Source organism: Pleurodeles waltl, chromosome 7 (assembly GCF_031143425.1).
Source record: "Pleurodeles waltl isolate 20211129_DDA chromosome 7, aPleWal1.hap1.20221129, whole genome shotgun sequence".
Classification (NCBI taxonomy): domain Eukaryota; kingdom Metazoa; phylum Chordata; class Amphibia; order Caudata; family Salamandridae; genus Pleurodeles; species Pleurodeles waltl.
The window spans coordinates 1,335,561,783-1,335,575,998 of record NC_090446.1 but is presented as its reverse complement, the minus strand read 5'-3'; the positions used below and the strand labels follow the sequence as shown (position 1 = coordinate 1,335,575,998).

The window sequence follows — 14,216 nt, the reverse complement described above, 5'->3', positions numbered from 1 at the left end:
AATGAATGCTTCATTCTTCGGACAATTAACAACATGAAAGCTGTGCACAACATATGGAACTCAGATTAGTTTTTTTAACAACCAAGCATGACTAAATGTATACTTTCCCAAGGTCTACAAATAATTGAGACTGTATTTCTCCAGGACTTTGTGGAAGAGAAATGATGGTAACAATTCTGACACCTGTTATGGCAGAGAAAAGTCCGTCAGGCAACAATGAGAGGCAAATAGGATGCATGGCGAGTAAACCTCTGTAACTGTCATGCTGGATCCAGCTGCTGTCAGTAGTTACTTGTGCCACATATATTTAAGGCACTTGGTGGAGCACAGAGTTCTAGGACCTGAGTTAGTCTTGCTTCGCAATATTGATCCTATTGTCAGGTTGGATCTAGAAGGTTCTCCAGGTCTATTTGATACCAGGGAACCTAGCTCAGGTATGAGAATATCTCTTTCATCCCATATTAATTCTGGATTGGTGAAGTTAGCCTGAGTAAGCCATTGACCAAGAGGTCCGAGGTGTTGTAGTCCTCTAATTGGAAAGAGTTGTCTATGCTTATTTTGACCCTAACACATTTTGAGCCTTATATATGCTGAACAGCAGGAAAAGTCTGCACTGACGCATGGCCAAAAAAACCTATGTAAACAGCCAGGGGAAACTTCTCCAGAGCATTGTTGATCCGGGTGGCATCCTGGTAGATAGGGAGTTCCTAGCATTTTCAGCATTATAGCCAGAGGGTAAACAATATAGTGGTGGAAAGGCTGACTGGGGTCCTCCCATCGAAACAAATGTATTGTCTGTCGAGAAACAGGTTTGCAGCGCTATGACTAGGAATTGGAGCTCCCTATACAGATCTGACTGCAGATTGAAAGCCTGGGATGCTACCATTGTTTTGTGCCAAATTGCCAGTGGTTAGGAGATGGGTGAACAGTTGTTTCCCTGACCAAGCTTCCTACTATTTGCCTCACAACCCGGTAAACTTCATTGCAGGAATACCAGAAGAGGGAACAATGGTGATTCTGGTGTCCCTGTCTGGAAACAGAGCCCTGTTTTTCTCTTTTAAGGTAGATGGTATTTCATAAGGAACCTTTGTTTCTGTTCATCTCATATCCCTTTAGATGTCCATCTCCTTTGCTTCTATCCTGCAGATTTTTCAGATCTTGGAGGCTGGGGTTACAGCAGACGAATTTCCATTGACTTAGCAGCATCAGTTCAGGCGATATGCAGGTCACCTACACTCAAAATGTGTAACCATTATTGGCTTTAGTGTACAGCAACGGAAGTTCATCCTGTGGACTGTGAATAGTCTCTATGTTATATTTCTAAGGTGGAGGCTTTGCTTTGGCAATGTCACTATTTGGACTTAGTGGGAGGATATGGGTCATGAGTGAGCAATGGAATGGGTCTGGAATTAATCAATCTGTTTGCCTCTAATCTTTTTCAAGGTTTTGCCATAATCCATCATGTGATTTTGTGTCAGCTCCACCTTGAGATGTGCCTCTAGTGTTGAATCTTCTTCAGTCAGAAGAAACAGAATCTGTCTTCGGAGAATCTTCATTGTATCTTTCCGCTAAAGTTTTCTTATTAGTAGTCATTACTGCTGCAAGAGATTTGGCTCTTTACGAGACCTCATTTGCAGTGCTTTTCTCCTGGGCTTGTTTTCAAAGAGGTTGTTATTGAAATGTAACTTGCCTTTTAAGAGGTTGTGATGTCTTTTCCAGAATGACCTAAGGTGGGAGATACCACGGCCCTGGAGACTTTGTGGTCTGTAATTACTGTTGAATATTAATTAAATTCTAGATGTGTAGCACATTGGCTGTTGTATTGTTTCAACTATTACTAGGAAACAACCACAAACTCTTTATTCTGGTATATTGTCTTTTTGGTCTGAATGACTAAGGCATTGATGATGGTCAAGGAAATAATGCTTAGATTATGTAATGGTAATGGTTATGGTAATGGTAATAGTAATCTAATTACTTTCATATCAGGTTGAGTCATCAAAGTCCTTGAGGTCTGCCACCCCTCCCTACATTGACTTATGACTTTGTTCTGATGCTTGTGGAAAAATAATACTGAGGGTGCCAACATTTAGTGCGTTTCATGTGGGAACTGTGGGCATGAAGGGACTTTCACTGCAAACTTTTTATTAGAAAGATTTGGCTCTTTTATGAAGCATTAGGATAGGAAAGGCAGAGTTGGAGTAATGACATTACCAGTAAGTCATCAAAGCTGTCATTTAAATACACACACCTAAGTAGGGGAAATAACCATCGGAACACAGATGCCCAGCCCACTCACCAGTAGTCTGAGTGGGGCAACTTAAGCCGGGGCTTGGCAAGCTTCATCTGCTGCTCCTTGATGACAAAGGTCAACACTTCTTCATCCGAAAGGTGTCGGTAAGGTTGGCTGCCAAACTCAAAGAGCTCCCATATAGTCACACCGAGAGACCTTCAGACACATAAATAGGCATGTCAAGGGCATGACATCAGGGACACACATGCATATGTTCAAACTAGACAAGTCGTTTAGTTCATTATATAGACGTGGTGTGAGGAAGATGCTGGTTGTGCACCAGATGTGAGGAGTGGTGATTGAAACAGCTATCTACATGTGAGGAGTGGTAATGGAGGATGTTCAGATGTGAGGAATGGCAAATAGTGCATACATTCAGATGTGAGTAGTGGTGCTGGATGCAGGTGTTCAGATGTTAGGAGTGGTGAGGGAGGGAAGAGTGAAGAGTGCTAAGTGAGGCGGGTATTTGAGCTTGAGGAGTTGTGAGGAATTCAGATGTTCAGCTTTGTGGGGTGGTGAAGAAGACAGGTGTGATGGACAGGGAGGCAAGTGTTTCTGTATGAGGGAAGGTAGGGGAGGCAGGTTTTTGGTATGTGATATACAGAAAGAGTCAGACATTTGTTGTGAGGAGAGGTAAACGAGACAGGTGTTTAGGTGTGAAAAGTAGTAGTGAAGCAGGTGGTCAGGTGTGAGAAGCGAGAGAGGCTACTGTTCAGATGTGAAGAGTATTAAATAAGACAAGTGTTCATGTGTGAGCAGTGGTGAGGGTTACAGGTTTTTAGGTGTGAGGAGTTGTGGGGTTTTAAGTGTTCAATATGAAGATTGGTGAGGGAGACACATGTCCAGGTGTGGAATACTGAGTAAAGCAGGTATTCGTTACAAGAGTGGTGGGAGATGCAGGTTTTCAGCTGTGACAGACCTGAGTGATGGTGAAGGAGGCTAGTGTTTAGATGTGGAAGTATGATAGAAGCTAGGTGTTTGGATGTGAAGAGGGGTGAGGGAGGCCAGTGTTGAGGTATGAAAGGTGGTAAGGAGTGCAGGTGTTCAGATGTGAGAGGTAATGATTGTGGAAGCATGTGTTTCGGAGTGAGCACAGGAGAGGATTTAGGTGATCAGGTGTGAGGAATGTTGAGGGTGTGTTTGATTAGATGTGAGGTGAGGCAAGGAAGGCAAATGTTTAGTTGTCAGAAGTGATGGGCAACACAGGGTTTGAGATGTGAGAAAGAGTTACGAATGAGGCAATTCTGGAGATGTGCTGAAGGAAATATATAAAAACAACTGCAAACAAAGAAGGAAGATAGATTAAAGAAGGAAAATAGGGTATGAGGTTGGTACACAATAAAAATAAGCAAGGAACAAATGTGTACACAACAAAAAGAAATCATCAACCACCAAGCATACCAATTGCTGGAAGCTACAATGCCACCTAAACACTTTATAACAGCAACTTTGAAAAGGAAACATACAATAAATCACGATCTAACTGGGCAACAACAGTCCATTCAAAATAACTGACAATGTTTAAAAACTACAGTATAAAAAGCACACTACGAAAAAGATTTGTCACTTAAGAGAATGGAATTATTTTTAAGCGAAAGTGAACAATGTGGACATGTTTTGTGCAATCACTCAAAGTAGATGGAGCCAATGGCTAAAGTGGGCTAGCCCATTGCCCATGCTGGATGCTTTAGTAGGTAGAAGAAAAATGAGAATGACAATTCCACAAACCAATGACTGAAGCCCACTGACCTAAAAGCCTCTATATACATCTATATTATGTATGCATTTTGTGTGGAAACAATGGAGTAGCTTGACAACTAACGTGGCCTCAAATCCCAGACCTAAAATAAGTGTGACTATGGCTGTAGAGAATGATGGATACTAAAAAGAGAGAGGAAGAAAAGCAAAACGGGAATGGGTGAATGAAGGGGAAGACAAAGAGGTAAGTGGAGTGTCCAACCAAACGTTGCTCTCCTTGCTCTGATCCACCACCACAAGGTTCCCATGGACTTCATCCAACAGCTCCGGAGCCACCCAGCGAAGAGGAATCCAGAGGCGGTCTGGGGTAATGTAATAATCCTCCTGAAAAATACAACAAAATACTGACTGCCACTAAAACAGCTCACTTCAACGCAAATCACACCCCAACAGAGGAAATACACAATACGAAAAAGATACATGCAAACACAGCAGTATAACAGGACCCTTGATACAAGCACAGGATATACTGACACATATGGAAGGAGAACACTCAACATAAAAGTCGGCACTGCAAAATCCCAGCACTGTAAAACTGGGACACCATATGCTAATGTACATTAAATCACACCCACACCATGACAAAGAAATAGATCAATATAAACAGAAACAGATCAAGATTTAATTCTCCTCATCCAAGAACACCATATTATGGCCCACGCTACAACTGGACACTTCGACACAAATCACACATCTACACTCTTACACAGAAAATATTGCACTAGCAGGCATGCACAATAGACACAGAACAAGATCACAACACTCCTTCACAAGAACACAGTATTCTGACCTGCATTAAAACAGCACTCTGATCAAAATAACACCCACACTCCGACACCAAGGAAATAATACGACACAAAGGCGCGACATAGTTATATAGATTTAATACATGACAAGCTATCTCAAATCACACCCACGCGCTGACATGGAAAGAATAATATACCGGCAGGCATTCAAAACAGAAAGAACAAATCACAACACCTACGATTCTTGAACACAATATACTGACACAGGACACTCCTAAATCGAATTACATCCGCACGCTGACAGAAAGGGAATTATAAACTGACAGCAACACCAAGGAAGATTACATCTCCAATGGCCTAAAGGCAGTGTATACTGGTACTACCTTCTACCACCAAGTGATTTCTTGAATCACTATACCGACGGTCGTTCCAAATATAAATCAAAATGACAGCACCTGTAACTCAATGACATAACATACTGAGACGCATCCAAACAAAACACAACCTCGTGCAAATTATACAATAAACTAACACTGCAGTGATGATAGGTTGGTATAGACATAAAGAGCAGGCACAAATGAAGATAACTCACGCATCCTTGACACAAAGGAAGTGACGCATTGACACACATGCACCTAAATTGGACTCAGAGCAAAATCACACTCGCACCATTACACAGAGGAAATACCATGTCACGCACTTCACCAAGGTAGGCAGATCAAAACCACCCTGCTGGCCAAAAGAAAAGGGCACTCATATCATTGTTAAACAACAGACAGAGATTATGTACTCCAGGATTGGATCTCTCCTCCTAATGATTTACGCACACTTAAAGGGCAGATTTAGGAAAAGTTGCCGTGCATCTACTGCAGCGCCACTTTTCCTTCGCCCCTTAGCGACCCCCCTGACACCACCATGGTAGCACCGTATTTAAAATATGCCGCACCACGGTGCTAGTTAGGGTGACTAGCGTCATCATTTTTTACACTAGTGCGCCGCTTTGCAGTCCTGGGGTAAAAAATGATGACACTAATACTGCAAAGCCCCCAGAGGCCCACTGTAATCAATAGAAGCCTCTTTTTAACGCCTGCACTTAGCAGGCAATAAAATATGTCGACAAAAATGGAGTAGAGGAATCTCACAGATTATCTCATAGATTCCTTTGTGCCACTTTTACGCCCCCCCCAGAACCGGAAAACACCCCTTTGCATACATTATGCCTATTGCTGGCATAATGTGTCTCAATAGTTTACAAAGTGGACCAATGCAAGCATTGCGTCACTTTGTAAACATGGCACAGTGTTTTTAGAATGCCACATTAGTATAAAAAAAATGACGCTAATGTGGTGTTGGAACGGCGCAAGGCCAGCATAAATCTGGCCCTGAATGTCTCGTGATTTTATTGCCAGACTGCCTGTTTGAGGGACGGCTTTAGAGCGGTGCACCTGTCGCAGACTTCGATGGGTGGGATTAGATATAACACAGTTTTAAAAGCGCTTGCTGCAGAGTTACTTGTACTTCTCGCAGTTTTCAGGCAAAAATAAAAATGCCAAGATAATACTGATGATTAATGTTCCTGCTGTAGATAGATTGGAATTTTGTCTAGTGGCAGTTTCCCTTCACCATAAATTAGTGCAGGGGGGTTATTATGCCTACTGCAAATAAAGTGTACCACCCAAATCAGATACTATACTTTATGAGGCTAAGTAAGTATATTACTGGTTTTGTCACAGAGATCCTTTTGTTACTCGCAGTTCATGATTTCCAATGCGCTAAAGCTTGGTGAGCTATGAACTGTCATCAAAGAAGTGCATCCAAACTGCATGGTATAGGATACCACCCTGCCAAATATGTAAATACTTATCTTTTCCCCAGTCTTTCATTATCCTAATCTTGCTAAAAGGGTTTATTGGGTAGAAATACATTCTTTCTAGTAAAGCCAACCACTGTGGCACTTTCTGAGTTTGTGCTTCTCCAGACCAAACACACTTAAAATAAGGTGCCTACTAAGTAAGTAAGTTTATTAATGCATAGTTAACTAAAACCATTATATATTGCATATTTATAAAAAGAAACAATTAAAATATTGCCATGCTTACACAGTATAACCACTGTAACGTTATAATTAATAAAAGTTTAGCTACATGATGGAGGTGCTTTTAAAATGTTAGTGCCTACTAGTATCAGTGACATGTGACTCCTACACCTTGCAATCCACATTTTCTTATGTAACATTTCCTATGGACTGATTTACGCACTTTTGAGTCATTGGCTCTGTATAATGTGTCTGTGATATAAAGTGCTCTGAAACGCTACACTGGTATGGTTAGCGCTAGAGGTTTTTGTGGGCTGGGAGATGTCACTAAAGATTCTCACACTGAGCTCCACGAGCGCTAAAGGTGGCCCTGTTTCAACGTGTGGAAGTTCTCTTTAGGTTTCCCCCTTTATGCCTCTTTCCTACTTAGACTCTTTATCTCTTGGTATGTTAGTCTTTGTTTATACAAGTAATTTTATGTCAGTTTTTGTATGTCACCTCAATTTCTCAGTATATGTCAGTATCTCTGTCACAGTGTATGTCAGTTTCACTGTTTCACTGCATGACTCCCTCTTCGGCCTAGTACATGTCTGCCCACTAAGTATGTCAGTTTCCTTGCGTTTGTACATTACTTTTTATTAATGTAGGTTACCAAGCCTTCACCTCTTTATCTCGTTCTGTCTCTGTGAAATAAGATAAGTAATAGCTGTGCCAGCAAAGGTGCAGGATCACTGGAGGCAAGAAGAGGGGGTAGACAGGCTGGGAGATAAGTTACTTACTAGTGTAAAAGAGAGGGCAATAAAGGAAATAATTAAATCAAATTAATTAAATTTAATTTATTTTCTGCTAGTTTAGATGTCTCTAATAACACTAAAAAAGTTGATGAGCAATCACTCCATGACGCCAAATGCTAGTCGTCACAGGTTGAGGAGTAAATTAACTTTTGATTACAACCAATCTGCACTGAGAGAATGTCAATGGAAAGACTGGCCACACTATCTAAGGAAGACCCAACAGAAGATAATGTTGTAATACAAATGGAAGCATGTCAACACTGCAAGTCAACATTCTGTGGGAGAAGGTGGAGAGAGGTCTGAGTGTACAAGCAGATTCATGAAGACACCTTCCACTGAAAAAGCCATACTTATGCTTCATGGATCTAGACCTGTGCACTTAAAGATGCGTCAGTGTCAGGTGGTGCTCACTAATTAAGAGAGTCAGTGGGGAAGAGCCACATCCAAGAAACTGCTAAGTGAAATGATGTGGCTCTCCAGCCTGGATGCTCTGGTTCATATAACGATTCAACAGTGTCACTTATGCCTAAACATTGGCAAAATTGTACTGCCTGGGAAACCACTGACGTCTGGAATTCCTGGAACTCTATGATTAAAATTAGTCTCAGATTTCTGCCGACCCCTGGACGGAGGATACTTTTGTCTGGAAGCCAGTGAGTACTCACGATTCCCATTAGTCTGCCAGGTCCCATACACATCCACTGCCAAACTGCTACCTAGAATGTCATGCCTTAGTGGCTTCAGACAACCATATGTTCGAGAGCTTCATGTTGACAGTAAAACGGCCAATTTCACATGAATATCTGATGCAAAACTCCATCACCCAAGCTTTCGGCCAGTTCCTCAGAGACTACTGAAATACCACACTTGCATCCACTGGGTGATGTCCCCGTAAACTCATCTTTGGAAAGGCCAGGCAGACATGGCTTCCTCAGATGGTGGTTGACACCCACTAGAAATAATGACATTGATGCTACTGATCGTGAGATAAAAGCCAAAATAAAACAGCATGCACTCCCCCAGGCATCACGTCATTTCCTCAAACCTATCTCCAAGAGAGTTGGCAGTGGCATCCCAGGGACAAAGCAGGAAATCCAGTGCCTCATTCCAATAACCCATCATGCAAGTACTTACAGATCAAAGGGACAATGGTTTTGTCCCGGTTTGACCACAGGTCCATAACAATAAATACAATGAACTTGCAGAAGTATCAGTGGCCTCAACTGGACATCCAATCACAGAGGAGCAAATTGCTGATGATGATGGGACAACAGGTCGCAAAGTGTTGCTAATGTGCAGAGTTGTTATGACTCCAGGTCATCAGACAATCCCAGTAGCTCATTGAACACGTGAGTGACTTTGTTTCTTTTTAAGTTTATGTAGTTCTTTTTCTCATTTTTTCATGTCATTGTTCACAATGGGGGAGATGAGCATCAGGAGAGTGACAATAAAAGCGGGGAAAGTCCAGCACCATGATGCAACCATGAGGCCATTGAGGAGAATGGAAGATGAGAAGCTACGGCTAGGCAGAAGCTAAGTGTGAACATCAGGCAGACAGGATGGAAGAACATCTCTCACTGGTGTTCCCTTTATTTGATATTTATGCACTGGAACCAGCACAGTGTCCCGAGACTATAGGAAAAATAAATATAACATGCCTTCCTCTGTGGGTTATTTGTTTCAGTTGCAGTATGGAATATTGAGTATGGAGTAGAATGTTACCTTAATATTGTAGCCAACATATCGAGGACAAAAAGTTTTACAGGTAAGTGCAGAGAGGAAGGTATAAATTTACTATTCTTAACTTCACATCTATGTACCTTGCGTAAATCTATACTACAGATATATATGTTTGTTCTCCCAACAAAGAACTACCGCTGATCTCCAGTCTTTCTCACTATATAAATATATATGTATATATATATATACATATATGTATATATATATATATGTATATATATATATATATACATGATATTCCATACTCGATATCCTAGACCCTCACCTTGATCCAGCGCTGCTGTATTTGTTTAGTGCTGGCTTGACGAGATGCCTATTGTCTGGGTCTATGATTACAAATCTGGATGTATGTGAGGCAGTAAAAGTATAGGTTTGCCAGCGGGGTATGTAATTAGTTTGAATGCAATTAGTTTATATATAATTATTCCTTTGTGGTTGTATGTGTTCTGTGTGGGTGCATGTCTTCTTGTCTGGGTATAGGAATTCACATCTGGGCATATTGCTTCCTGACTGGGTGTATTGGGTCTGGCCAAGGGGATCATTACAAGTGGTCGTTCAGTTAAACTGTGATGCCTGCGCAAAAAAACTGTTTTTACCCCCATGGAATACAATGGTGCCCTTCAATAAACCTCAGCAGGTCAAACCTGCCTGACTTCACCAAGGCGAAAAGGCGTGGTATTGCCAAGTACATGCGGATTTTGGTACACTGGGCACCAAAATGTGCATATAATTCCCAAAAACCTCGAAATATGCGGTAATTATCGCATCCAATAAATTCCAAACACCTCGTTGTCAGATTTTTATTAGATGCGTTGTCAGATTTTTATCAGCCGCCTAAGTGTATTTGCCCTGTATGGGTCATGTATTTACATCTGTGTACATTTGTGTCATATCTAGGTGTGTTTCTTCGGCCAGTGTGTATTTCCTTCCCTCTCGGTTTGTTTGGTTTGTGTTCCTATCTGGAAGCACATATATTATCAGAGCATACTGCTTCCTATTTACTTTTCTTGTGTTTTTACTTACTGGTCTTTTTTCGGCTTTGTGTATATTCGCCTACTTGAAAGCATTTATTCCTATCGGGGTGTACCTTACCCAGTCTTGATATTTTATTTTTTTATGTTTTTGTCTCGGTTTGCGTGTTTATTCTTCTAGTCTGGGGTTCAGGTCTTCCTGAATGTATCAGTTCTTGTTTGTTTATTTATCTAACTCTCTAGGTGTGTTTGTTTTTTGTATGGGTGCACATCTTCGAGTCTAGGAGTGCATGTTAGTGATTCCGAGTTGAGCAATGTTTCTCCTTTCATTCCTATTTAAGGTGGCTTCTTAATGTCCTAGTATTCCAGCCAGGGAGCCTGTCTTTCTCTCCACGTGTATGCCTACCTCTCAGTGTATGTCCTATTATCTGGGCCTATCTATTTCTGTCTCTATAGTTTTCCCTGTCTTATGGTGTATCATGCATATGCCTTCCTGTCTAGCTTTATTTGTCCCTTTTTCAGTTAATATGTTGATGTCTAGGCATTGGTGTTCTCTTGCAGGTATATTTTTTGCGGGTCTGTTTAATCCTGGCCGGGCATATTTCTTCCTGTGTGTATGGATAATGACTGAGTATATTTGATTTCTGCTTTATGCATTTATAGCTAGATGTGGTTTTTTTGAGTGACTCTTTCAGTTTGTCCTCCTTCCGTATTTCTGTCTTGTTTCAGTTGGAGTCATTTATCCATATCAGGGTTATCGCTTCCTGTCTAGATATTTATTTCTGTTTTAGTGTATTTGGTTCAACTCTGGCTATTTCATCTTTTCTAGGTGTAGCTGTTCAGGTTTTGGGTGTTTCTGTCTTTGTGTGAGGAAGTTTGCATTGCTTTGAGTGTGTATCTCTATCAACCTTGGCATGTATCAAAGCGCTTGGTTCATGCATTCTTCGTGTCTGAATGTATCTTGAGCTGTCGTACTGTATGTCTCCCAATCAGTGTGTATTGGTTCTTATCTGCCATGTGCATTCAAAAGGAAATACAAATCGACAAAACAGAAACCGCTAGAAGCAGTCCATATGATGTACAGTCAGTGTGGAAAACATATCTAACGAAAGGGGGCGAAGACGTTCAAGTCTAGACTTTCTTGTAAGTTTACACTTGGATGTAGTGAATATCCAAAGTAGTAAAGTTATTACAAAGTGTAATAGTAGCCTTACACATGTGAATCACTTACATGTGTAAGTTACCTTTGTGATTGCTACTGCTATATTTTGAATATTTGTAAAATTCATTTAGAAATTTCCATTTTTTGTGTGCGTTAGAAAACATTTGACATAAAGCAGCATTCTCCATTTACACTCTATGTACGCCAGGAGGATTGTCACTTGATTGAAAAATATCGCTTACTTCGCCTTAAGAGAAGGGAAAAGTAAACACATGCCTCGTTTGAGTTTGAACCATTCATTGATATTGTATCAGCCTTTTGCACGAGCACTTTGTTAGATTTAGAACAGAGTCACTTCCGTTGTTTGCTTTTACTAGTAAATGGAAAAGCAATCTTGGAACATCAAAAACGTGTCTATTGGGATGAGCAGCTCCAGAGACTATCGAGGACGTCCTATTTGTTTTGCATTGCCTTTAAGAAACAACAGGTTCATTGGATCAAACTGGGTTTTGAAGATTACCACTTCGCCCTGAGGGTTTCTAGAACTAGCACTTGCGGCCCAGTTGTGTTTGCTGCACGTGGACTCGGAAACAGGGCAATCGTAATTAGTCCAATATAATGCACCAGTACAAGTGGGAGTGGGCATCAGCTGTCTGAGAGAGGAAGATGCCCTGTCTCTCTTCTGGCCAATCAGCCAAGCCCAATGATGATGAATCAACTTGCAAGTCTCCAAAAAAAAAAAAAACAATCTCACAGAACAAGGTCGATGATCTGGAAAATTATGAGTGGAGTTCGAATTTATGTTTGATTGGGGTTTCTGAAGACCTAGAGGATTCTGGTAACTATGACAGTGTCTCACACTTGGTTGATTCTTTATTAAGAAAGCATGCTTCTGAGGATGCTCCTCCTGACCTCACTATTATGCAGGCACATAGGGTGCCGGGTCAACGCTTTCCCAATTCAAAATATCCCATGCAGTTATTATTAATTTTGCTGGCTATCGTATCAAGGAAAAAATTCTCACCAAAACTATTCAGAAGCAGGGTTTTGCCTTACCTACTGGAGGTCAACTTTGCATTTTTTTTTACTTGTCACCATCAGCAGCCCACAGGAGGAGAGACTTTTTGGGTTTATTTGGTCAGTTTAAATATGCCGTGCCCACTTTTTCAGCATTCAAACTTGAAAGTAATCTTGCAAATTTCATGAGCAGAATCCCTGCTGCACCAGGCAGCAGGCTAAAAGATTTATATCTGATATATTGGAATGATGGTTCAGGATGGTTTGGGATGTGCTGTATTCTCAAACTCCCAACTAACTTAGGATTGGGGTAGTTCTTGGATCCAGGTGATGGGTGTTCTTGTGGAGGGGAGGGGAGGGAGGTGCGAGCTTTAGAGCGTAGCCGAGTGCGTTTATATGGCACACAAATTGTGTGTGTGGGGGCAGAGAGTAAGGTGGGCACTCCTTCCTGCGGATATGGGGATAGGAATGGTGGGGTTGGGGTATGGGGGCGACTTGGGATGGAAAGGGGATGTAGGGACTGTACATGCATTAAAAATGAGTAAGAGCAGAGTGTCAAAGAAAGGTCAAAGAAGGTGTTGCATAAGATCTTGCGGAATTGGGTAGCTTTGGCCAGTCATTCTGAATGTTTGGTGACAATTGAGGGGGAATTCAATTGGTTGGAGGCGGGTTCACGAGAATGTCTAGAAGTGAAGCCTGATCTCTTTGGGTTAAAATGCTCCAGATAAAAATTATTACTTGTAATTGGAATGGCATCCCAAACAAACAAAATGCAGTGCTTTGTTAAAATGGATTGCTTCATTTAATCTGGAAGTTATTTTTTTTTTAGAGGAAACACACATTAAATGAAATGCTCCAAGAATTTCTATTCCTGTCAAGTATACTTGGGCATTTTATGCATCAGCGGGAATAGCAAAGCAGGGGGTGGTGATACTATTGTCCAATACATTAGACTGGGAGATAAAAGAGTTCCACAGGGACAATTAGAAGAAAGGGCTGTGAATTTTTGCAATTATTATGGTCCAGCTTCGGATGAGACGGAAGCCTTGGACAAATATATAACCTTACTCTTCAGACAGAGAGTTTATTAGTTCTTGGTAGTGACTTTAACTTTACCTCCAATAAAAATAGAAGACAGCTGAAGCCAAAGGCCACTAGAATCCTGAACCTAATAAAGCAGGATCTGGCATTGGCAGATCTTTGGCTCCTTAAAAATCATAAATTCACTCAATTTACCTGTTATTCTGCCAGGTTTCAGTCTGCCTCCCGCTTAGACTTTTTTTAAACATCCAGGTGGTCAAAAAGTATGAAGGTCAAAACTTGCGCAAATTGTTTCTGGGAAGATGGGGAGGTAAAAAATCCACAATGGCATTTTGATGAGTCTCTTCTTTTTAACCAAACATGGCTAAATGAAATGCACCAGTTTATTTGTGATTTTTTTTAGATAAATCTTCATACTGCCTCTAGTTTCATTGTCCGTGAGGCTTTCAAGGCAGCATTTAGAGGACAGGTAATATCCTACAAAGCTAATCTAGCCAGGGCTTGGATGCATAGGATCCAAAATCTTCAAACAGATGTAGAGTCTGTTATGAGAGAAGCATCAAAGCCAATGTGAGTAATGGCCAGGCAGGTAGTGCATGATCAGCTCATTAAAGTAAAACAAGAAAATATGGGCTGAACGCCTTGCACCTTGTACACAG

The 14,216-nt window shown here is 41.1% G+C and overlaps 1 protein-coding gene across 1 annotated transcript in view; it reads right to left on the bottom strand.

Moving 5' to 3' along the window:
* Nucleotides 1–14,216, bottom strand: part of LMTK3 (lemur tyrosine kinase 3) — a 200,960-nt gene that overhangs the window by 89,432 nt on the left and 97,312 nt on the right. Inside the window, exons 10-11 of the mRNA XM_069200686.1 lie at nucleotides 4,254–4,375; nucleotides 2,300–2,449 (exon numbers count right to left, since the gene is read on the bottom strand). Of these exons, the coding sequence (XP_069056787.1) occupies nucleotides 2,300–2,449; nucleotides 4,254–4,375 (272 nt within the window). The remainder of the gene's footprint in view (nucleotides 1–2,299; nucleotides 2,450–4,253; nucleotides 4,376–14,216) is intronic.